This window comes from Akebia trifoliata, chromosome 7, assembly GCF_017979445.1.
Source record: "Akebia trifoliata isolate Shusen 1 chromosome 7, ASM1797944v1, whole genome shotgun sequence".
Taxonomy (NCBI): Eukaryota; Viridiplantae; Streptophyta; class Magnoliopsida; order Ranunculales; family Lardizabalaceae; genus Akebia; species Akebia trifoliata.
The window spans coordinates 32,254,119-32,278,801 of NC_141381.1; the positions used below are offsets into that span (position 1 = coordinate 32,254,119).

Genomic DNA, 24,683 nt, shown 5'->3' on the forward strand with positions numbered 1-24,683 from the left:
GTGTGGTAAAACTTAGGGTGCTGAACATTTCCCATTTATAAGTGTTCTATTAAGGTTAGTCAAACATCGAAAAGAGAAGACGATGGGATGATCTTCATCGTACATTCAATGCATCTCGAGGTTTAGAAGATGATTTTACCCCTCCACCCAACAACCACCCCCCCCCACACACACAACTAACATGTTAGTTATAAGAGTCGTGATGGAGTACCATTGAAATTGACATTGGTGTAGTGCATATAACTGTAGAGGTTTTTGACTCGTATCTTGATGAAAGGCATTTCATCCACCTCAACAATGTCCCAAACGATGTCAAAGAAGGTGACACAAATGACATGCTTTTCCGCAAGATACGAGTAAAAAAGCATCTACGGTTATGTGAACGCAACCACATCATTTGTGTCCCCAGTGTCCCTTGTTTGTGTCACTCTAGGATCAGTGCAATTTCATTGTTAATTCAGCATTTTTCATGTTATAAACATAAAAAAAACAAAAAACAAAAGGAATAAAACGATAAATTAAACAATTGTTTTAGGAAAATGCTGGAATGACACACTGCGATTCTCACAAGTCTGACGTGGGATGTGCACATAACAATAGATGTTTCCTCATAGTACGAGTAAAAATCATCTACGGTTTTATATGCATGTCCACGTCAGAATTGTGAGAAATCACAGTAAATCGTGTGTCACCCCAGCAATCTAGAATTAAACTTGTGTTTCTCAAACCAACCCATCTAGCCGCATTTGATTCACCATGTTTGGTGGTGTTAGATAAGATTCAACGTTTATTAGTCCAGTCTTTGAAAGGGTCTGTCTCTCTTACTCTATATTTAACTCTATATGAGCAACTCTCTCACCAGCTTTTCTTTCTTTCTACACCCTCTCCATCTTCCTCCTCATTTGCCTTTAACATCAACAAATAAATTATAAACCAGAAAAGATCTATCTATCTATCGATCGATCAAGATGAAGTTCGGGAAAGAACTCGCATCTCAAATGGTTCCCGAATGGCAAGAAGCCTACATGGATTATGGCTACCTCAAATCACTACTCAAAGAAATCCATCGTGTCAAACTAAGAACCAAACCAGCCGCAACTCCTAGAGGCTTAGCGCGAAAAATGACGATGTACCGAGCCTTCAGTGGCATAACCCAAAGATACAACAGCTTCAAGAGTCCTCATCATCATGGCCATGCAGGAGGAGGAGGAGGAGGAGATCTTGAAGACCAAGTCATACTTGTTAATGCAGTACAACATGAAGGATCAGATAGTGACTTATATGAAACTAAGTTCCTCATGACAGCCGATATGGGAGGTGAATACGAACTTGTCTTCTTTAGGAGATTAGATGATGAGTTCAATAAGGTTAATAAGTTTTATAAGGAAAAGATGGAAGAGGTGATGAAGGAAGCTCAATTGTTAAACAAACAAATGGATGCTTTGATTGCGTTTCGAATCAAGGTCGAGAATCCCGATGGGAGTTTCGATTGGGCGATCGAGATGACTCGTCTTGCTTCCGATGTTGCCTCTTCTCCTAATCGTGCTAAAATCTCCGGTAAAAGTCTCTATTCTCTAATTGTTTCACCATCTCAGTTTTTAAAACTCGACCGAGTTGAGTTGACTCCTTATTTGACTCATCCAAGACGACTTGACTCGAGTCAAGTTTTAAAGCTTACTTTTAATAATTTTTATATTTGACAATTGCTATTGCCACACTCACTAGCTATGTGCAATTCTTTGGTGATTTAAAAAACATGAATCAGCATGGCATTAGTAAAATTTGGTGTGGCAATAGTAGCTCTCATTATTATAATGAGAAGTTCTAGTTCCAAACAATTAAGAAAGAATTAGCTCATCATATACAGGGAAACTCTTTAGTAAAAAATGGTGTGACAATGGAATCTCTTTTAAGTAATTTGGTCCAAAAAGTACAGATCAAAGTAGCTTAGTGGTCTTAATAGTTAATTTATTTATCAGCCACACCCTGCATTTATCCTTTTTTAAATTTTGAGGACACGTGGGTATTTTTGGGTGCGGAGTAGGTAGGTCTTAAATAGTTTAACCTATTTTTCAGCTGCCCCCTCTTTTTCATTATTTTATTTCAGAGGACATTTAGCTCTTTGCTGGGTGCACAGAATGGATAGGCCACCTACTACTTAGGGGAACAATCTACCCTACCTACTTAGATGAACATTGAATTTTTTTATTTAATTTTTAAAAGAGTTATTTTTCATCATGAATTTTAATTTGAATTGTGCTGGAGTGACCTTAAGATTGTATCTCATATCACACATCCTGACTTGAAACAATGTAGGAACCATAGATGCTTTTTTACTTGTATCTTGATGAAAAGCATATGTGGTCTCCACACACTCGAGGTATAACCTTGAGGTCACTTCAGCATTATTCTTTTAATTTTAGATCAATCCCAAAATAAATTGTTTTTTGAAAAAAAAAAGGTTGGATCTTAGTTTTTCAATGAAATTAAGAGGGCTGTTGGTGTTGGATTTGCTAATTTGGTAATCTGGTCGAGCAAAACCCTTAGTAAGACTTAAAATCTTTATCAAGTTAGTAAGGAAAATATTCTCTACATGAAAAAGGGTAAGATTTTCTGTCACATATCTCCAGGAAAAGAAATCAACGATGATCATAGCCATTCAGTCCACCACATCACTTAGACATTTGAAATTGAAGTCATAAATAAGAAACTTTTTTCAATCTTCCAAAAGAATGTGATAGGTGGAAAATTTTGCATGGGTTTACTTCAAGATTGATATATATTTTTTTTTATATCTGATCTAAACCATGAACTCTAGAAGACTGAGGTGTCATTTGCGACGAATGATTTACTATTGCTTGGTAACCATTGGACTACCGCAAATCATTTTCTAAAATTTCTTCAGAATTTAAGTGATCCATGCAAATCATTTGCATTGTGTAACCAAGCTCCAATAAAATTGATTTTAGAAAATTATTTGCATTTGCAAATGATTTGCAGCGTACGAAACAGGGCCTAAGAATCAAACTGACACACATTATCACAAATTTGTAGGAGGGGTGCATATGGATGCAATAGAAGAGATCGAGCAGAACAACGAAGAAAATTCAGAAGATTTGAGTGACGATAAGGGTGTCAATGACACCAAACCTATGAACAATAATGCTTATGAAAAGAAACCGAAAAATAGCCAGGCCACCAGACCAGCTCCCTTGGAAATCCTTAACCGTGTGCAGATCAACAATACACTCGAAACTCCACGATCAACCACAAAAGGCATCCTTAAAGCTAACAAGAACAATCCGTTGAGTTTCAAAAAAGAGAACTTAATGAAAGTTGAAGAGCAACTGAAGCGAGCGTTTATTGCATTCTATCAGAAGCTTGGACTTCTAAAGAGTTATAGGTAACATACATTGCGTGGCATGATTCTTCAACATATCTTCAAGTTCTTTGTGTGCCTTATTTGCTCTCTTTTGATGAATCAGCTTTCTAAATCTTTTGGCATTTTCCAAGATCATGAAGAAATATGACAAGGTCGGTATATATGACTTAAATATCGCTTTTTGCACTTAAAAGAGTTTATATTGAATTGGCAGCCTTAGCACAAATAATTAATGGTCTTTTTATTTTTATTTATTTTTTCATTTATGAAGATCGCTTCAAGAAATGCATCAAGAGCATACTTAAAAATGGTAGATAACTCCTACCTCGGCAACTCCGATGAGGTAAGCTTTTGCATATTAATAATTTTAATTATGAGCAACATATAAGATCATATTTGTTGTTGGGGTGGGGGTTGGGGGTTGTTGTTGTTGAGTAATTAGCTCTGATTCTGATTTTGCCTTTTCACAGATTACTAAGTTCATGGACAGGGTGGAGACTACCTTTATCAAACACATTGCGAATGCAAACCGCGGCAAAGGCATGGCAATCTAGAGACCAAAAGCACAGAGGGAAAGACATAGAATATCATTTTCCTTGGGTAAGATATGTGCCAAATAGAATCTACCATTTAGATCATCAAATGATATAGGAGAATGGGTTTTGATTTGCATTCCCATCCCATTTGATCGAATATTTGTTTTAAGGATTAGTCGAATGTGTTTGTTGTTATATTTCAGGATTCTTTTCTGGTTGCACAACAGCTCTCCTAGTGGCCCTTATATTGATCATGCGTGCTCGAGACATCATGGGAAAGGAGGGCAGTACTCAGTATATGGTAACCATGTTTCCTCTTTATAGGTAAGTCAGGACATAGATGATTGACATTCAAAATCTGTTCTGTTTCTGTTTCTTCACTCAATCTTAGAAAAAGAAAAGGTGGTTATTAGTTCAACTGTTGGCTAATTTGCAAACAAGAACTAAGCCTTTAGTCCATAATTTTCTTTCTTTATTTTCCCCCTTAACTAACAAGATATCTCAAAACTTTCCTTGTAGCTTATTTGGATTTATCGTCCTACATATGCTCATGTATGGTGCTAATATATATGCCTGGAGGCGTTACAGAGTAAATTATTCATTTATATTTGGTTTCAAGCAAGGGACAGAGTTGGGTTACAGAGAAGTCTTTCACCTCAGTACCGGCCTAGCAACACTTGGAATGGCTAGTATTCTTTCAAATCTGGACATGGAGATGGACACAAAAACCAAAGATTACAAAGCATTCACAGAATTAGTCCCTCTGGGATTAGTTTGTGTAAGATACCAATACTTAGCCAAATTATTCTCTCTCTCTCTCTCTCTCTCTATCGCCAAATTATATATAGATTCATCTAGTAATTTATGTCTTTTTTGTAGATTGTACTTCTCATCACATTCTGCCCATTTAATATCATTTATCGCTCAAGCCGTTTCTTCCTACTCCGATGTTTATACCATTGTATTTGTGCGCCCCTCTACAAGGTAAAGGATGAATGAAATGAATTTCTACAAAAAATTGTTGGAAAATTCGCACTTAATTAGACAAGTTTATTGATCTTTATTCGTTTGTTTTTTATTCACAGGTCACCCTACCAGATTTTTTATTGGCGGACCAGCTAACTACTCAGGTTTGACTCTGTGGCTCATTCTAAGTTTCTTTATATAGAGGAAAAAGTACAAAAGTAACTTGTGTTGTGTAAATGTCTTATATTCTGTTGGCGGTGCGCAGAGTTGCGAGGGTGCAATGTTACGAAAAGGGCATTTGTCGTAATATTTTCTTAAGGGTGTTTTCTATTTTATCGGAAAAAAGACACCTTTCAGCATCTCCTGATTTTATAAATAGAGATTTATAGGGCTGTAAAACTAAAAAGAAAATAGTAATTGTTCTAGTTCTGATCCGTCGACATAGGCACACTGCCGAACCACATAAATCCTTGTGTTTGTGCTATTTTTGTTGATTCATTTTTTCTCAAAACTTGTAGGTAAGGTGGGACTAAATCCTCAACATACTAAGAAGACTTGTTTATTCTTATGTTTCAGGTGCAGGCCCTTAGGAGTCTTGAGTTCTACATCTGCTACTATGGTTGGGGCGACTTTCGACATAGACAGACCACTTGCAAGGATCACCCCGTGTATGGCACTTTCTATTTTATCATAGCTACAATTCCGTATTGGTTCCGCTTTCTTCAGGTTGGTTCTTTTTTTTTCCTATTTGCTTACCACTAACCTCGCTATTGATGTGTTCACACTCATGATAATAGTCCGTTGTGTTGTAGTGTATCTGACGCTTGTATGAAGAGAAAGATCCAATGCAGGGATATAATGGATTGAAATACATGTCGACAATTGTGGCCGTCCTTATGAGGACTGCTTACAGTCGGAGCAATGCAAATGGTTGGAAGATTATGGCATGGATCACCTCAGCTATTGCAGCAATCGTAAGTACATATTGGGATATTGTTATTGATTGGGGGCTCCTACAGAGGAACTCGAAGAATCGTTGGTTGAGGGATAAGCTCCTTGTCTCACAAAAGAGTGTATACTTCGGAGCAATTGTAAGTTTTATGAATATAATCTCAACCATAAAAAAAATTGTGGTTCTGATATCCTAGAATCTAACAACTTAACATCAAATTCATGAAAAATGTAGGTCTTGAATGTTCTTTTGAGATTTGCCTGGCTGCAGACTGTGTTGAACATTGACATTTCTTCCCTACATCCTCAAGCCTTAATTGCAATTGTTTCCAGCCTAGAGATCATTCGTCGTGGCATTTGGAATTTCTTTAGGTAAGCTAAGGACTTAAAAGTTTCAACTTGGTATCAAAGTGATCGGACCAATAAGATTCACTTCTGCATTCAACTTGGAACAAGTTAGTGCGGAGTTGTATCAATTTCAGTATTGGGTTTAATCACAAATTGAAACAATATTAGTTTCTTTGGGTAAGGATATAGTTTATAAATCTGTACTACACATAACTTTGTTGTTCTGACGAGAATTGAACCGATAATAATTGATTAGGTTGGGGAACGAGCACTTGAACAATGTCGGAAAGTATCGTGCATTCAAGTCAGTGCCACTCCCCTTCAACTACGAGGAGGAGGAAGACAAAGACGAATAGGCATCCTCCCAAGTATACAAGGGCAGAGAGAGAGTTAGTTGGTGATACTACAATTGTTTTTCTGTAGATAGTACATTTAGTTGGTGCCACCATCGTCAATCGAATGAATAAGCTAAAGAACTCAACAAGGGAAAAACTGGGCGATTGAGCTTTGGCAATGGTTTGCATAGTACTGGTGCCTCATCGAGCTGTCACCATCACAAGCCTCCCAAGAGCTCTCTATTGGTGTGGGATTAACTTTCATTCATGTTTTGGTTGTATTGTATATTAATTCCTTTATTAGAATTTCTAAGGACATGGTTATACTAAAATTATCGATTTGTCGATAAAATTAGACTACTCCTTGCCTATGTAAATTGCAATAATATTGAGTTTTTTAGTGACCAGATTGAAATTAAGTTTTAAAGTCCGTGAGTAAGAAGTTGGCCAGTAAAGTGGCATAATACCCAAACAAAAACGAAACATAAACACCAAAAGTTACACATATTAAAATTGTCAAAGGAGATAGAAGTGTTCGACCTAATTTCAGGAAATTACGTTAAGCTTATGAACCAATGAAATGGTGGTCTGTGTATAGAAAAATAAACGTGAAATTGAAGCAAGAAAATGGTTAAAAAAAAAAATTTCTGCAATTTTCATACCCCTAGCAAATCATTTTTTCTATTTTCAATCGCATGACATGCTGCTATTGGTTCATCAGCTTAACACTCATTTTCTTAACATAAAACAGATCTTTATTCAAAGTTGAAGGGATATTCTTGGAAAGGAGAAGAAAAAAAGTAATATACTTTAAAATTGTACGTGCGATTCCTTTATCTTAAAATCTTTACTATCATCTTTTATCTTTACCTTTACTATTATAATGAGAGGAGGTGCAATAGAAGTGATTCACCACCAAAATTTGGATCTCACGGATGCCCCCACCTTTACATTTAAACTTAATATAATCAATGTCATTTTGGACAAAAATCAAGAAAATTGCAATCCACAATCCTATAATCACATTGGTTAATTTTCAATATTATAAAAATATATATTTTTTACTTTGTAATCTCGAAAACCCTTGAATTAATATTTTAAATTATAAATAAACCCTTTTGATACATGTGCGTTTGCACATACCACCTTCTAGTTGTTATTGGAAACCCACAAATACCTGGACGTTCATATTTAGAGAGTTGCTATTGGCTCACCAATGTTTACTTATTACACCCCAATTTCTTAAATCACTTATCATACCCTTATTAAATAAAACACACCATTGATGCAAAAGTTTGATTGAAGTTATTACCTCAACATGACGAAGCATTATAGTGACTATCTTGCTGAAAGGAGCAAAGCCTACGAGATTGTCACTTTAAAACTTCGAAATTGTCACTTTAAAACCTCTGATATTGTATCGTATGTTTTGGTAATTAAAATGAACGTTTTTTGTAAATATCTCTAAAGAAATCAATTTAAAATCATGCGTCATGCGTCACTTTTCAATGCCATCCTATCTTGCCTGACTCCGACTCCCAAATCAAATCTCACTAAAGGGTCTCCTTCTTTGCAATATTTCACTCCCTTATCAACCAAGATTAGTCTCAAATATTTTTCATTGCAACTCACAAGAATATATATGAAATTTGGGAAAGAGTTCATGTTGCAAATGCTGCCTGAAAGGCAAGACGCCTACATGGATTACTACCATCTCAAGATCATACTGAAAGACATCCACAGCTTTAAATAAGAAGCAAATAACCAACAAGCTTAAAGCAAAGGATGACACTATGTAGAGCCTTCAGCGGTTTACTTCAAAAGACACAAAAACAGCAATAATGGTAAGGCTCCTCAAAAAGAGTAAAGAGTGTGAGTGTGTGTGTGTGTGTGGGGGGGGGGGGGGGGTTTGACATTGAGGACCAAGTGATACTAGTGAATCTGGTGCAACCCAAGGGATCCATAGGGCATTATGAGACTATATGGTCCTCGTGTCAGCGAATGAAGGAGGCAAAAACGATCTTGTGTTCTTTAGAAGGTTGGACGAGGAGTTCAACAAGGTGAATAAGTTTTACAAGACTAAGGTGGAGGAGGTGATGAAGGAGGCTGCATTGCTGAACAAACAAATGGATGCATTGATCACGTTTCAGATCATGGTGGATGAATATTTGTAAATAATGTTGATTCGTGGAGTATTTGTATATATATAGGGTCAGGTTCAAACGACAACCATTTCAACACACATATAGACAACGTGTTTTGTCTTATATGGGCAAAAATGTTTGGAATGGGCTGATTTTTTGTGAGGATGATCTCTGTGGTGAGGAGATCATCCTTGCCAAAAATCAGCTCATTATGAAATTTCTAGACCGTCCAATTTTTATTGAAAAATTATAGACCGTCCAATTTTTGTAAATCAATTTTGATGGGGTTACAAGTTTTGGAATGGGATGATTTTTTGCCAGGATGATCCCCTCATCACAGAGATCATCCTCACAAAAAATCAGTCCATTCCAAACATTTTTGCCCATATAAGACAAACACGTTGTCTATATGTGTGTTGCAGGAACCCGACCCATATATATATATATATTGGGTGGTTCTTTTGACAAAATCCTAGACAATATTTTAGACAAAGTATTTTGTCTTATATGTCTTATATGGTTTGACATTGAGGACCAAGTGATACTAGTGAATCTAGTGCAATCCAAGGGATCCATAGGGCATTATGAGACTATATGGTCCTCGTGTCAGCGAATGAAGGAGGCAAAAACGATCTTGTGTTCTTTATAAGGTTGGACGAGGAGTTCAACAAGGTGAATAAGTTTTACAAGACTAAGGTGGAGGAGGTGATGAAGGAGGCGGCATTGCTGAACAAACAAATGGATGCATTGATCATGTTTCAGATCATGGTGGATGAATATTTGTAAATAATGTTGATTCGTGGAGTATTTGTGCATATATATATATATATATATATATATATATATATATATATATATATATATATATATATATATATATATATATATCGGGTGGTTCTTTTGACAAAATCCTAGACAATATTTTAGACAAAGCATTTTGTCTTATATGAGTTAAAAAGTTCAGAATGAGCTGATTTTTTGTGAGGATGATCTCTATGGTGAGAAAATCATTATCACAAAAGATCAGCCAATTATAAAATTTCTAACCCTAGTTTATATGATGAAGAATCGTAAATCGTCAATTTTTATCGTTAGTTTGTAACCACTTTTTATGGGGTTAGAAGTTTCAGAATTGGTTGATTTTTTGTAAGGATGATCTACTAACTATAGAGATCATCCTCACAAAAAATCAGTCCATTCCGAAACTTTTTAGTCGTATAAGACAAAATTTTGTCTAGAATATTGTCTAGGATTTTGTCAAAAGAACACCACCCATATTATATATACTGACAATCCACGGTTCTTCAACTTATAGACTGGGGTTAGAAGTTTCAGATTTGACTGATTTTTTTGGTGAGTATGATCTCTTCATCATGATGAAAAAATCAGCCCATTCCAAAACTTTTAACCCTTATAGATAATACACTTTGACTAGGACTTTGGCAACTGAATGTTACTCTATATATTTGTTAACGTACTAGATCCGGGGATATTAATATTGTCCAACATTTTTTTCCAATAATACCCTTCATCATTTTGTCTTTTAGTGAAAAAGACACGGGTGTATTTTGTTATTTTTTCAAGATACCATTATCAAGAATATCCAACCTTTTTAATGTACTTGATCATGTCATGCTGCCTGAGGTCTAACATATAACCCAAAATAACCTTTAGTCAACAATGTAGGTTGACATGATTTCTTTGATCCCAAAGTTTTGAGATAAGCCTTTGATGATGAGAAGATTAAAGTTAATAAAATAGAGCTGAACATATTATGTAATTTTTTTTTTAATGTTTTTCGACAAAGATGGGTTGGTATTCCTCAAAAAACTAATCCCTTTCAGAAACTTGTATCCATCTCCGTGTCTCATCTGTCGTTGGCATGACAGTGGGCACATTTTGGGTAAATCCATCAAATTAAGATTTATAATAATAACGTAATGAGATATGTCATCCCTTTGACTAAAAAAGTGGTGGTATCATCTCAATCTCAAATAATAAAGATTTTGATAGGGTGGAAACTTCAGCTTCTAAAGCTTCTAGGTCTATCGATTAATCTCTCGCTGGTCTTTCAAGTTCTAGGTGTATCTATTTGTTCAACTTAGCCTTCTATTCAAGTGCAAGGCCTGGCTCTTTTGTCCATGTGATTCAGCCCAGAATCCATTTTATGTATAAAAAACGAAAAAAAGAAAAATGAAAAGTCTTCATTGTATATAGGAATATGTAGTCCAAAGCTCTCTATATCAAAGAAATCACGCTCATCGTGGTCAATATATATACTTCAACACTCTAAAACGAGTGATTTTTTATTTATTTTGCTCACAGATTCTTCAGTGTGTGCCACGTCAAGCACATCATGGGTAGTTTTGTAACTAACTAACAATGATATTTTTGTAACTAATAGCGATAGTTTTGTAAATTAGGGATGCCATTCACTATACGTGGTTCATGTGATTGGTGGATGCCGGAGAGTTCGTGGGAACAAAATTTCCGTACTTTGATTTTGTCTGCCCTTTGAGACTCTTAAGATTAAAGTATTATTTCACACACTATGTGTTGTGAAAGTTTCTTTGGCACGATTTTAATTGACAATTTTTATAATTAAGGCTGTGATATGACCACGCCACTATAATATTACTATTTCCCAAATTTATAATAGCTAACACATCATCCTACGTATTTTGGTGTTTAAAGACACTCGTTTTATTTTTAATTTGACGACACATTCATGCACTTTGGGTCTTCATGACAGATTAACATGAAATGTCAAAACTTTGATTTTTCCCGGAAACCAATCGTGGTCAACTTTTAAGGTAAATGTTTTTACCCTTAACCTCAACTTGAAGATTATATCTCCTCCAACCATCAAACCCGAGAACAATTTGAAATTGGATAAGGTTGAAGACCATAGGTTTTGGGGAACGGAAATGATGGATATTTTCCATAAGATTGAATCTGATGGGTTTTTTAAATTTTTTTTTTATATTTTATGTTAGAGATTGAAAAAAATGGGTTATGGGAAAAGAATGAAGTGTGACAAATTAAAAAAAAAAGGTGTTCGAGAAAAGAACGAAGTGTTCAAGAATTTGAAAAGGATATTTTAATCATTTAATGCTAAAGTTAGGTATCTCTAATTTTCACAAAAATCCACAGGCATGACTCAAAAGAGTCAAGTTAGACTTACTAACTTCGTAAAATTATAAGGGTTGTTGAGCACACATGGATATCCATCACCCATATCTCTTGGATTTCATGAAAAAAAAAAAAAAAAACTTTTTGATCCATGTCTAGGTGTTGAAAGTTGACAGCTAGTGAACTCCTAAAATTAAAATTAAAATTTAATTGTAAAAAGATAATTTTTTTCTCTCGAAATTCTTAGAATTTCATCCTCTACAACTTGTGGCATTGGACCATGTGTTTGGATGTCATCATAAGGTGATGCGGTCATAAAACTTAATAGGAAAATTATTATTTTTATCTCAAAATCATCTTTGAGGTTCTTGATCATTGTTCACATTTTAAATAGATGGGAGGTTTTTTTATTTATTTATGATGGGTAGTTATATTGTATAGGAGTTGTAAATTACAACATACCTTTTTAATTTTTATAAGCCACTCGTGAAAATAAAGCCCCGTTTCTTTGAATTTTTTATGTTTGAGTTTCGAGAATAAGAGCATTAATCAATGTATTGTCAACAATACTATTTGATTAAGAGATAGGATCCATAATGGTGCCCCTTTTTTATAAGAGTCATTCTATTTGCACCCACTTTTGACTAATTGCACCCATTTACTTCTCCACATTCCACTCCGAAATGTGTTTGAGATAGGTGCAACTAGCTATATCGGTGTGTGCAAATAGAGCGACTCATCCTATAATCAATGGCCATGCAATTAGATGCTTTATTAGGTAAGTAATATTCAAAGTAATTGTCAATACTGATGGTCATATATATCTGGTGATGTGGAATCCACGTCCGTACCTTTACCTCTCATTTGATCCACTGAACACGACAGGTTGGTCAACCTTGTCGACTTCTTTATGTGTCGGGATTTGTGAGGTTGTTAAATCTTTTATCATATTATATCAAGATTTATTTATCAGATGGAGATTGGTCAACATGGGAGTCCTTTATTTGGACTTGGTCACACATATCACACTCTTTTGAAAGCCAACAGAAAAGAACCATATTACAAAGATACCCAAATTTCGAGGTTTATGTTTTTTTTTTTTTTTTTTTTTTATTCTTGAAAAGTGTTTTAAGTTTTATATATATATATATAGTAACTAAAAAAACAAATATAGAGTACAGTCTTCTCCATTATTTGGAATATAGTAAATCTTATATTATTGAAAAAGAGTCCGACTAGCCTTACTAACATAAATAAGATAAGAAAAGATCCTACTAAACCTCATCTACCATCAGATGATCTTGAGATTTATAAATCAAATCCTCAAAATTTGTAATCAATCTCGAGATCTTATTTTATGCATCTCGTTATCTTTTAGACGGTGAATGAGGCTTGGTAAGTTATTTTTCTCACTATCTTAGTAAGAAAATGATTTCTCTATTGAAAAAAATATTTATCTATTTTTACTATCTCCCTGCACATTTTTTTTATTTTTATTTATTTATTCCTCTCACTCTCTCTCTCTCTCTGAATGAGAATGCTGGAGTGATATTAAAATTGACATCACTTCACACATTGCTGATGTCAAGGTGCAGAGAGAACCATAGATGTTTTTCAATGGTATCTCGATGAAAAAAATCTATGGTTATGTACACACATCAAATGTGTGAAACAATGTCAATTTTAACATCATTCTACCATTATTCTTAAGGATTTTAACTTGAAAATTTATTTTAATTGGAGATATAAGCCGCATTCATTGAAGGTGTCTGCTAAACAATTTTAATAAACTTTTTCTAATTTTCATCTCATCAATATCTTTTTATATGCTATGCTCAATTCATTAATTTGATATTTTTTTATTGTCCAACATTTAGTTTCATAAAAGATAGTTGGATTTACCACTGTCTAATTTAAAAAATTTTCATTTAAATTTAATTGACACATGACCCAACCTTCCTTATATGTGGAGCTATAATACAAATACTAATATTGGATTGATACAAGCAGAGACACAAGGGTGACACAAATGTCGTGGTGGCGCACACATGATCGTAGATGCATTTTATTGGTATCTCGCAAAAAAGCATCTACGGTTACATGCGCACCACCACGTCATTGTGTCACCCCTATGTCCCACTTTCTGTCACCCCAGCACGATTCACAAATAAAAAATGATGGTTTATACTTTATATAAACTTTAAAACTAGTTTCGAGAAACAAGAAAAGAAATATAATATAAAAATTGGGTAAGATGTATGTGACATAATTGAAGACAAAAGTAAAGATACAATTGATGTATAGAAAGTTGCAATTGGCACCCCAACTTTTACTTATTACACTCTTATTAAAAATAAAGAAAATAAGTAAATTGTTAAGAATAAGTATAGGTTGAGGTGCTAATAGAAGCTCTCTCTCTCATTTTTTTTTTCTAGATTTCTACATTTTGGGTTTAATATTTTATATGAGCCTAATCATAATTTTTAACAACTACTGAAATTATTTGGACAAATGTTATAATGTTTGGTATTGTTGAACTAATAATTTGAGCCAAACCTTAGTGAGATTTGAATGGTGTGTTTTAATCTTTATTGGAGTGTAATAAATAATTTAAGAAATTGGGGTGCAATAAGTAAAAGTGGGGTGTCAATAGCAGCACTCTTGATGTATTAGGATTTCTCCTAGGAATTCATTTCTTAAGGAATAATCCCTAGTAATATAATTTCATCTCAAAATGTATGTTTGATTTTGAGCCTCAAATACAGTTTGAAGCTAATATTTTCCATCAACGGATGTGAGAAATTAAATTTTTTGTAGAAGGAGAACACCCTTTTTCGGAGTCATCTTTATCAAAAGAGTCGCGATATTCCCATTTACAAAATTACCGTCATTAACTAGGCTGCATATGTCATGTAGTGGAGAGCTTGTGAGCATATGTGAAGAAAAAAGTTCTATGAAAATGTCAAAACACAAAATGAGTGGCGAAAAAGTCCCGAGAAAAAAAAAATTTAGGAAAATTTCTAGTTCAAGACTTAATGGTGCATTCTCCTTCAAAATCAGATTTGTTGGACCCCGTAAAAGTCCTTATGGTAGTTGTTGTATTCCTTTGTACGACATTTTAAATATATATATGTAACATAAAATTCAAAAAACAGAAAGATTTTTCAACAAAATTTTAAAGTTGACGGAGACCACCTGATTATTTAATTTTTTGTGGAAGATTCCAAATTTCCAAAGTCTCAAACATTAGGCTGAGCTGGAATGATTCCTAGCTAGGAGAATTCCTGCCCGAGTGTCTAACTACAAAACACTTATTTCAACTCACTACGACTGTGAGTAACTACCGCTTCTACACACCCTAAATTTACCTGATTAAAATCTAAACTTACTTGGTAATGACTAGACCTTGAGAACAATTTATCAATTCCTCAACCCCGGGGGTGGCTCAATGGAAATTTCGGATCTAATAAGTGGTGAGAGTTCATAATTTGTGAGTTCGATACCTAGCTAGTATGAGCAGTATTTCCTCAGGACTACCTGCAAGGGTGCACCCTCACTTATCTAATGCATGTGAATTGCAGGTGTTGCACGTGCCCAAGGGAAGGACCCATATGCCTTCACTCTGGTCCTGACTCTTCTGATTCTCCTAGTCATATGTAAGCTTGGACACCCCATCATAAAAAAAAAAGAAAAATTAAAAATTACTAATTCTTCGTCATCATCCCACTTAAATTCTCATGACTCCGAGTTCTATTCGGAGAGAAATTTATTGTATTCTAAACACAAAAAGTTTTATGTCAATCCTTGTAATGTCTTATGAATTACTTTTTGAGCATATAACTCAATGAATGGATCTTTTGGTTGATTTATACAGAAGCATTGGACTTGATTGGTGATTTTAAATCGGTAAATTTGATTCTTTTTCATGATTTGTTTTGATTTTTTATTCAAATCTAATTTTTTCTATAGATTTTTTTGTTTGTTTGTAGATATTGGTAAGAGATGTTTTGAAAATCCTTGGGATAATGTACCCAATAATACAAAAAAAAACAAAAAAAAAATTTCACAAGGAAGAAGAGACATTTTCTTCTTCACTCTTATTCTTATGATTATTTCAACTCAGTGAGTAACTATTGATGGAGTCAAGAACCAAAATCTTATGGAAACTACCTGAGTTCAGTTGATTCAACTGAGTTTCAAGCAGTGTCCAACTGGATTTTTAATATTTATGGACAGTTTATTAAGAACCAAGATGTAATAAGGGACCATCCGATTTTTATAAGAGTCATGCTAGGGTGATATTCGATTTACTGTGGTTTTTACATTTTTGATGTGGAGGAGCACACATAATCGTAGATGATGTTTCCTCACATCATCTACGGTTATGTGTGTGGTCAAAAAATGTAAAAATTGCAGTAAATGTCATTCCAACATTGACAAATGAATTTTGAACTCAACCTAACAATCGGACTCAAAAAACTCATTGACGTGTCATGCGCAAAGAACTATAGATTCTTTCACTCGAGATGCACAATTGTAGATGGCAGGTTGGTTGTGTATCTCGAGGGATAGAATCTACGATTTTTTGCCCATGTCGTGTCAGTGAGTTTTGAGTCCTCCTGTCAGGTTGAGTTCAAAAATCATCACTCTTCCACCATTAGTATTTGAGTCGTGATAAAATGACTTGTTAGGTGGTATACTAAATGGACTAACTGACGTGACAAGTTTGGAATCGTAAATCTATATGCCTCGGTATATACGATAAAAAAATGTATCTCGAGGGAGCCATGTATATCTAGGGGGAAAGATCTACGGTTCTGGAACTTGTCCAAATCAGTGAGTCAATCGAGTATGCCACCTGGCATGTCATTTTAAAAGGACTCTTTTGTGTTTTTATAAATGTTCTGGTTAACGTGTGACCTAAGCGCATAGGTTCAAAATGTACTTGGGATATTTTTAGTCAAATTTTTTCATAAGTATGACTCCCCCTCAGCCATATTTTTAGTCAAATCGTTGATTTTTTTCCTTGGTATAGACAACTACACGTATTTATGGGGATGGGCAGGTTGGGTATCTTGAGGAAGAAATCTACTGTTCAAACACATACTACGTCAGGAGAGAGTGTCAAATGGAGGAGTCTGAAAATCACGACTCATGTTTCATAGGGCAGATTTGGTACAAAAATCAGACCCCAAGGTCTAGAACAGAGATTTGCTGTTTGAAATTTACGTGTTAATTAAGCTGATGAGTTAATAGCATGGTCTCATGTGTATTGGAAAAAAAAAGAACAGTGATTGGTCAGTGGCTATAAAATTTCTAGAGGTTTAAATGCTTGAATTTTATTTGCTTTTCCGTAACACGTGGTGCCATATCATTAGTTCATCAACTTATCTGACGTTCGTGTCATATGAACAGAATCATAATAGATGTTTTTATTTGCTTTTCCGTAACACGTGGTGCCATATCATTAGTTCATCAACTTATCTGACGTTCGTGTCATATGAACAGAATCATAATAGATGTTTTTATTTGCTTTTCCGTAACACGTGTTGCCATATCATTAGTTCTTCAACTTATCTGATGTGATCATAGAATTTTTTTTTCTTGTGTAGAGAGCTTATAACGAGAGGGTCAGGTTATCACGATTCACGACTCTTAACTCAAACAAACATCCAACGAGGCAAGGAAAAGATCATGAGAGGATCTTCATTGTTCGTTCTACGTATCTAGAGGTATAGAAGATGATTTTAGTTATAAGTTTTAGTATATATATAATCACTGCCTCATTCCCAAGTAATATAAACAATCCAAAATGAAGAAAACGATAAAGTAGACCAATGGAAAACAACACCTATCTTTATTAACGCGTTTGATTTCTCCATGTTGAAGTTATTAGAGAATATTCAACATTTAATAATCCATTGTTTATTTGAAAGTGTCTGCCTCTCACTCTTATATATATATATTTAATTCTCTATGATTAATTCTCTCATAATCAGTTTGTTCTTTCTACAACCTCTCCATCTTACTCTCTCCTTTTTTATCCTTTAACATCTCAACAAAGAAATTACACCAGAAGAGATCTATCAATCGATCGATCGAGATGAAGTTCGGGAAAGAACTCTCGTCTCAAATGGTGCCCGAATGGCAAGAAGCCTACATGGATTACAACTATCTCAAAACACTACTCAAAGATATCCATCGTTTCAAACAAAGAACCAGACCAGCCTTAACACCGAGTGGCTTAACGCGATCGATGTCAAGGTACCGAGCCTTCAGTGGTCTAATCCAAAGATCCAACAGCCATCATCATGGCCATGGCCATGGCCATGCAGGAGGAGGAGGAGGAGACATTGAAGACCAAGTCATACTAGTTAATGCAGTACAACATGAAGGATCAGATAGTAACTTATATGAAACTAAGTTCCTCATGTCGGCCGATCGGGGAGGCGAATATGAACTCGTGTACTTCAGGAGATTAGATGATGAGTTCAATAAGGTTAATAAGTTTTATAAGGAAAAGATGGAAGAGGTGATGAAGGAGGCTGAATTGTTGAACGAACAAATGGATGCTTTGATTGCGTTTCGGATCAAGGTCGACAATCCTGATGGAAGTTTCGATTGGGCGGTTGAGATGACTCGTCTTGCTTCCAACATCTCTTCTTCTTCGGCCGCGCTCTCGGCTTCTTCTCCTACAGAACCTATAGTCTCCGGTAAGTCTCTTTTTTTTGACCCACATTGGGCCAACTACTCCACCTAAAACTCAACCAAGTTAGTTGGCTAGGCTCATAGAAATTATGAAACTAACTCTCCGAGTCAATTCGGAAATGGGTTGGGTAGAATCAGAAACTAGACCGAGTTATTCCGCATTATAAAATAATTTTTGAAGAACAAAACATACATATTTTAGAGGAACCCTTTCTTGACTAAGATAGTGAGGAAAAAGACCATACTAAGCTTCATTCACCACTCTAATGACCTTGAGATGCGAAGCAAAAGATCTCAAGATTTGTAACGAATCTCAAAGACTTGTTTTACAAATCTCAAGGTCTATGATGGTGGATGAGGCTTTGTAGACCTTTTTTTTCCATACTATGTTAGTAAGGCTAGTCGGACTCAATATTTTATTTGTTCTAAAATTAAAATATGTTTTTAAATAGATATGGATTTAAGTCAGAGTTTTAAGACTTGATATGTTTTAAAGTGTTCTTCAAGAAATGAAAACCGTTTCAGGAAATTGGTCAATTAGTAAGATCCTTTTAATGGTTTAATATAATATAATGAGATATTTTACTTTTACACCAACTTATAATACCATTAGATGGTAAATAATGTCTCTCTATCAACCTGTTGGTAGCACATGAGGTCTTAATGGTTAACCCTATTTCTGAGCCATACAATGCATTTATCCATTTTTTTAAAGGAAAATGCTGGAATGACATAAACAGAGACACAAAGGTGACAAAAATGATGTGCTGGCGTGCACATAACCGTAGATACTTTTTACTTGTATCTCAAGGAAAAGCATCAACGGTTACGTGCCGCGCCACCATAAGTTTTTGTCACACTTGTGTCTCCCTTTGTGTCACCCCAGCACAGCTCTTTTTTTTTTTTTTTTTTGAGTATACGTAGGTTAGGTATTGTTGGAGTTATTTTTTTTTTTTACAATCCTCGTGTCGTGAGTGCTTGCCATGTTAAGCATATAAGGGTAGTTTTGTAACTAAAAAGAATATTTTTGTAAATTACGAATGCATTCAATACACGTGGGTAGATGTGATTGGTGGATCTCAGATTTTTGTGAGCGAAAAAAAAATTTGTATTGTTGGTTGCGGAATGCGTAGGTCTACAAGGTCTTAGTCTAACCTATTTCTCACCTGTCCCATCGTTTTCATTAATTATTGGGAAAATTACTTAAAGGACCCTTAGGGAGGGACTTCTTTATAAATAGTCCTGAAGTTTTCGACAGTAGATTAGTAGACATTTAGTAAACTTTTCCTTTCTAAATGGTCCGGACCTCATCTCACCTGTATAAGATATTTGAAATATCCAAATTATTATTTTCTCATTTTTTTCACATAGTTAGATTTTTCAACGGCAATTGTGATTATTGATCATGAATGACAAATAGAGAATAATATTCTCTTAATATTGAACATCTAGGTGTACTTTATTTATTTATTTTGATAATTTATAAATAAAAAATTGAAAAATGAAGTTGAGATTAAATTTTTTTTATGATTACATCGTAACTTTTGATTTGCAACCAAGTATCAAAAATTGAAAAAATGAAAAAAAAAATTAAAAATTAAAAATTAAAAGTAAAAAATCTGATTTGCATTACAGCGTCGAGTTCACTACTTTTTATTTAATTATTGTCGAGTAGCTCGACAATAATTAAATAAAAAAATGATGAACTCGACACTAAGTTAAAAAGTGGTTTGAATTATTGTCGAGTTTGACACTAAGTTAAAAAGTATCAAAATTGGAAAAATAGAATAATAATAAAAAATGAAAAATCTGACTTGCATTCGAGTGTCGAGTTCACCACTTTTTATTTAATTATTGTCGAGTTCGGCACTAAATTAAAAAGTTGTAAATTCATCAATTAGTGTCGAGTAGCTCGACAATAATTAAATAAAAAATGGTGAACTCAACACTAAGTTAACAAGTGGTTTGAATTGAAAGAGTTGATAGGGACTATAAAAACTATAATAGAATTTAGTAGAGATTTGTTATTTAAGCTATTATATGATAAAATACAGTTACTTGTCCTCAAAAATAAAAAATTATTTGGAAGAAAACAATAGAAAAACGTGACAAGAATTGGGCGGGGCAATACTAAGCTTCTTAAATTTAAACATCCCATCCTGTTAGTTTCTTTTATATAAAAATTAAAATAAAAATAAAAAACCCATAAATTCATGAGAAAGGGATGATCATAACCATCTTTCATCATCATCATCACCGATGCCTTATCCCAAACATTGGTATCGGCAAATGAATCATTTCTTACCAATATTCACCTCTATTTAGAACACCATCTTATGTCAAAGCTTGTATGTGTCTTCAATATGGATGTTTGCCCATTGTTCTATGGATGTTTATTTGTTGTTTTTCAATATGAATGAAACTGATATTAAGAATTAATGCATAGGTCTTTGCTCTTAGCCTATAATTTCACACATTATCACAAATTTGTAGGAGGGGCGCATATGGATTCAATAGAAGAGATCGAACAGAATAATGAAGAAAATTCAGAAGATTCGAGTGATGATAAGGGTGTCAATGACCCCAAACGTATCAATAATGTTTATGAAGAGAAACCGAAAAACAGGAAGGCCACCAGACCAGCTCCCCTGGAAATCCTTAGCCGTGTGAAGATCAACAATACACTTGAAACTCCACGATCAACCATAAGAAGCATCCTCAAAGTTAACAAGGACAATAGATTAAGTTTCAGAAAAGAGAACTTAATGAAAGTTGAAGACCAACTGAAACAAGCATTTATTGCATTCTATCATAAGCTTGGACTTCTAAAGAGTTACAGGTAACATACATTACATTTACATGATTTTTCAACATATCTTCAAATATTTTTGTGCCTTATTTGCCTTCTTTTGGTGAACCAGCTTTGTAAATCTTTTGGCATTTTCCAAGATCATGAAGAAATATGACAAGGTTAGTATAAAGGACTTAAACATCACTTTTCACTCTTAAGAGTTTATGTTGAATTGGTAGCCTTAGAAAAAATAATTGATTTTGTTTTAATTTTCTTATTTTTTCCATTTATGCAGACCACTTCAAGAAGTGCATCAAGAGCATACTTAAAAATGGTAGATAACTCTGACCTCGGCAACTCTGATGAGGTAAGCTTTCACATATTCATAATTCTAGTTATGAACAACATATAAGATCATATATATTTTTTCCAAGTAATTAGTTCTGATTCTGATTTTGCCTTCACAGGTTACTAAATTCATGGAGAGGGTGGAGGCTACCTTTATCAAACACTTTGCGAATGCAAACCGCAGCAAAGGCATGAGAATCTTGAGACCAAAAGCGAAGAGGGAAAGACATAGAATATCATTTTCCTTGGGTAAGATATATATCAAGTAGAATCCAAAGTATAGATCATCAATTGATATAAGAGAATAAAAAATTACCAAAAAAAAATGCTTTGACTGTAAACTTGTTTTAAGGATTTTATCAAACTGATTTTAGTTGAATCTTTTTGTGGTTATATTTCAGGATTCTTTTCTGGTTGCACAACAGCCCTCCTAGTGGCCCTCATATTGATCATGCGTGCTCGACACATCATGGGAAAGGATGGCAGTACTCAGTATATGGTAACCATGTTTCCTCTCTATAGGTAAGTCAGGACATAATTCGCCGACAAATGATCGACATTTCAAATCTGTTTTGTTCCTTCACTTAATCTTAGAAAAACAAAAGGCGGTATTAGTTCGACTTTGGCTAATTTGCAAACATGAACTGAGCCTTTAGTCCTTAACTAGTTTTTTTTTTCCTCTTAATTAACACAATATCTCAAACTTCCTTGCAGCTTATTTGGATTTATCGTCCTACATATGCTCATGTATGGTGCTAATATATACGTCTGGAGGCGTTACAGAGTAAATTATTCATTTATATTTGGTTTCAAGCGAGGGTCGGAGTTGGGCTACAGAGAAGTCTTTCTCCTCAGTACCGGCCTTGCAACACTTGGAATGGCTTGTATTCTTTCAAATCTGGACATGGAGATGGACTCAAAAACCCAAGCTTACTCAGCATTCACTGAAGTACTCCCTCTGGGATTAGTTTGTGTAAGATACCAATAATTAGACAAATTATTCTCCACCTCTACAAATTATATATAGACTCAGTTACTAATTTATCTTGTTTTTTGCAGATTGTACTTCTCATAACATTCTGCCCATTCAATATAATTTATCGCTCAAGCCGTTTCTTCCTACTCCAATGTTTATACCATTGTTTTTGTGCCCCGCTCTACAAGGTAAAGAATGAATTAAGTTAATTTCTACAAAAAAATGGAAGAGAAATCAGCACTTAAGACAGGTTTATTGATCTTTGTTTGTTTGTTATTTCATCACAGGTCACCCTACCAGATTTTTTCATGGGAGACCAGCTAACTAGTCAGGTTTGTCTCCATGAATCAGGCTAAGTTTCTTTATATAGATGAACAATTAAGTATAAAAGTAACTTGTATTGTGTAAATTTGTTCGATTCTGTTGGCGGTATGCAGAGTTGCGAGGGGGAAGAGTTCCTAAAAGGGCAATTGTGTAATATTTTCATAAGTTTTTTTTTTATTTTTTTGAGGGTTTGCATTTCATGAGAGATAGACATGTTTTATCAACTCCCGGTTTTATAAATAGAAATCTCTAGGGCTGGAAAACTAAAAAGAAAATAGTGATTATTCTTGTTCGGATCTGTGGACGTAGGCACATTGCCGAACGACATAAATCCTTGTGTTTGTGCAATTTTTGTCATCTTTGCTGTTTCATTTTTTCTCAAAACTTGTAGGTAATGTGGGACTAGATCCTCAACATACTAAGAGGTCATTTTTCAGGTGCAAGCCCTTAGGAGTCTTGAGTTTTACATCTGCTACTATGGTTGGGGCGACTTTCGACATAGGCAGACCACTTGCAAGGATAACGCTGTGTATGTCACTTTTAATTTCATCATAGCTACAATTCCGTACTGGTTCCGCTTTCTTCAGGTTGGTCCTTTTTTTCTCCATATTTTATTACCATTAACCTCCCTATTGATGTGTTCACACTCATGATATTAGTTCATTCTGTTGTAGTGTCTCAGGCGCTTGTATGAAGAGAAAGATCCAATGCAGGGATATAATGGATTGAAATACATGTCGACAATTGTGGCTGTGGCTATGAGGACTGCTTACACTCAGACCAATAGGCATTCAAATGTTTGGTTGGTGATGGCATGGATCACCTCAGCCATTGCAGCGATCGTGAGTACATATTGGGATATTGTTATTGACTGGGGGCTCCTACAGAGGCACTCGAAGAATCGTTGGTTGAGAGATAAGCTCATTGTCCCACAAAAGAGAGCATATTTCGGAGCGATGGTGAGTTTTATGAAAATAAGCTTGACAATAAATAAAAATATTGGCGTTTCTGATGTCCTAAAATCTAACGACTTAACGTCAAATTCATGAAAAATGCAGATCTTGAATGTTCTTTTGAGATTTGCCTGGCTTCAGACTGTGTTGAACATTAAAATTTCCTCCCTACATCCTCAAGCCTTAGTTGCAATTGTTTCCAGCCTGGAGATCATTCGTCGTGGCATTTGGAATTTCTTCAGGTAAGCTAAGGACTTAAAATTTTCAACTTGGTATCAAAGTGATCGAACCGATAAGATTCACTTCTGCATTCAACTTGGAACAAGTTAGTGCGGAGTTGTATCAATTTTGGTCTTGGGTTTAATCACAAATTGGAACAGTATTACTTTTTTGGGGCATGCCACATTTATTGCCTATTTCCCCAAATAGGCGATAATGATATAGTTTATAAATCTGTACTATAAATAATTTTGTTGTTCTGACGAGAATTGAACTGATAATAATTGATTAGGTTGGAGAACGAGCACTTGAACAACGTTGGGAAGTATCGTGCATTCAAGTCAGTGCCACTCCCCTTCAACTACGAGGAGGAAGACAAAGACGATTAGGCATCCACCCCAACATACATGACTAGAGAGAATTTAGTTGGTGATACTACAATTGTCTTTCTGTGATAGTAGAATTAGTTGGTGCCACCAATTGTGTTAATTCATTTATAAGAATTTCTAAGGAGATGGTTATACTAATAATATCGATTTGTCGATAAAATTATACTCCACCTCATCTATG

General features: G+C 34.7%; 1 protein-coding gene and 1 pseudogene across 2 annotated transcripts; both read left to right on the forward strand.

Moving 5' to 3' along the window:
* The first annotated feature begins 531 nt into the window (after positions 1 to 531).
* On the forward strand, positions 532 to 6,927 carry LOC147399138 (phosphate transporter PHO1 homolog 3-like; annotated as a pseudogene). The gene is made up of 13 exons (XR_015180098.1): positions 532 to 1,557; positions 3,055 to 3,403; positions 3,486 to 3,534; positions 3,654 to 3,725; positions 3,853 to 3,982; positions 4,122 to 4,242; positions 4,438 to 4,696; positions 4,798 to 4,902; positions 5,004 to 5,048; positions 5,461 to 5,610; positions 5,697 to 5,975; positions 6,071 to 6,207; positions 6,440 to 6,927. The product of XR_015180098.1 is annotated as a phosphate transporter PHO1 homolog 3-like (transcript).
* Positions 6,928 to 17,845: 10,918 nt separating this feature from the next.
* LOC147399139 (phosphate transporter PHO1 homolog 3-like) lies at positions 17,846 to 24,683 on the forward strand. The gene is made up of 13 exons (XM_086448585.1): positions 17,846 to 18,507; positions 20,996 to 21,341; positions 21,424 to 21,472; positions 21,589 to 21,660; positions 21,761 to 21,890; positions 22,043 to 22,163; positions 22,356 to 22,614; positions 22,701 to 22,805; positions 22,905 to 22,949; positions 23,379 to 23,528; positions 23,616 to 23,900; positions 24,000 to 24,136; positions 24,406 to 24,683. Exons 1-13 carry the CDS (start codon positions 17,898 to 17,900, stop codon positions 24,500 to 24,502), a joined length of 2,406 nt encoding a protein of 801 aa, XP_086304711.1. The 5' UTR covers positions 17,846 to 17,897; the 3' UTR covers positions 24,503 to 24,683.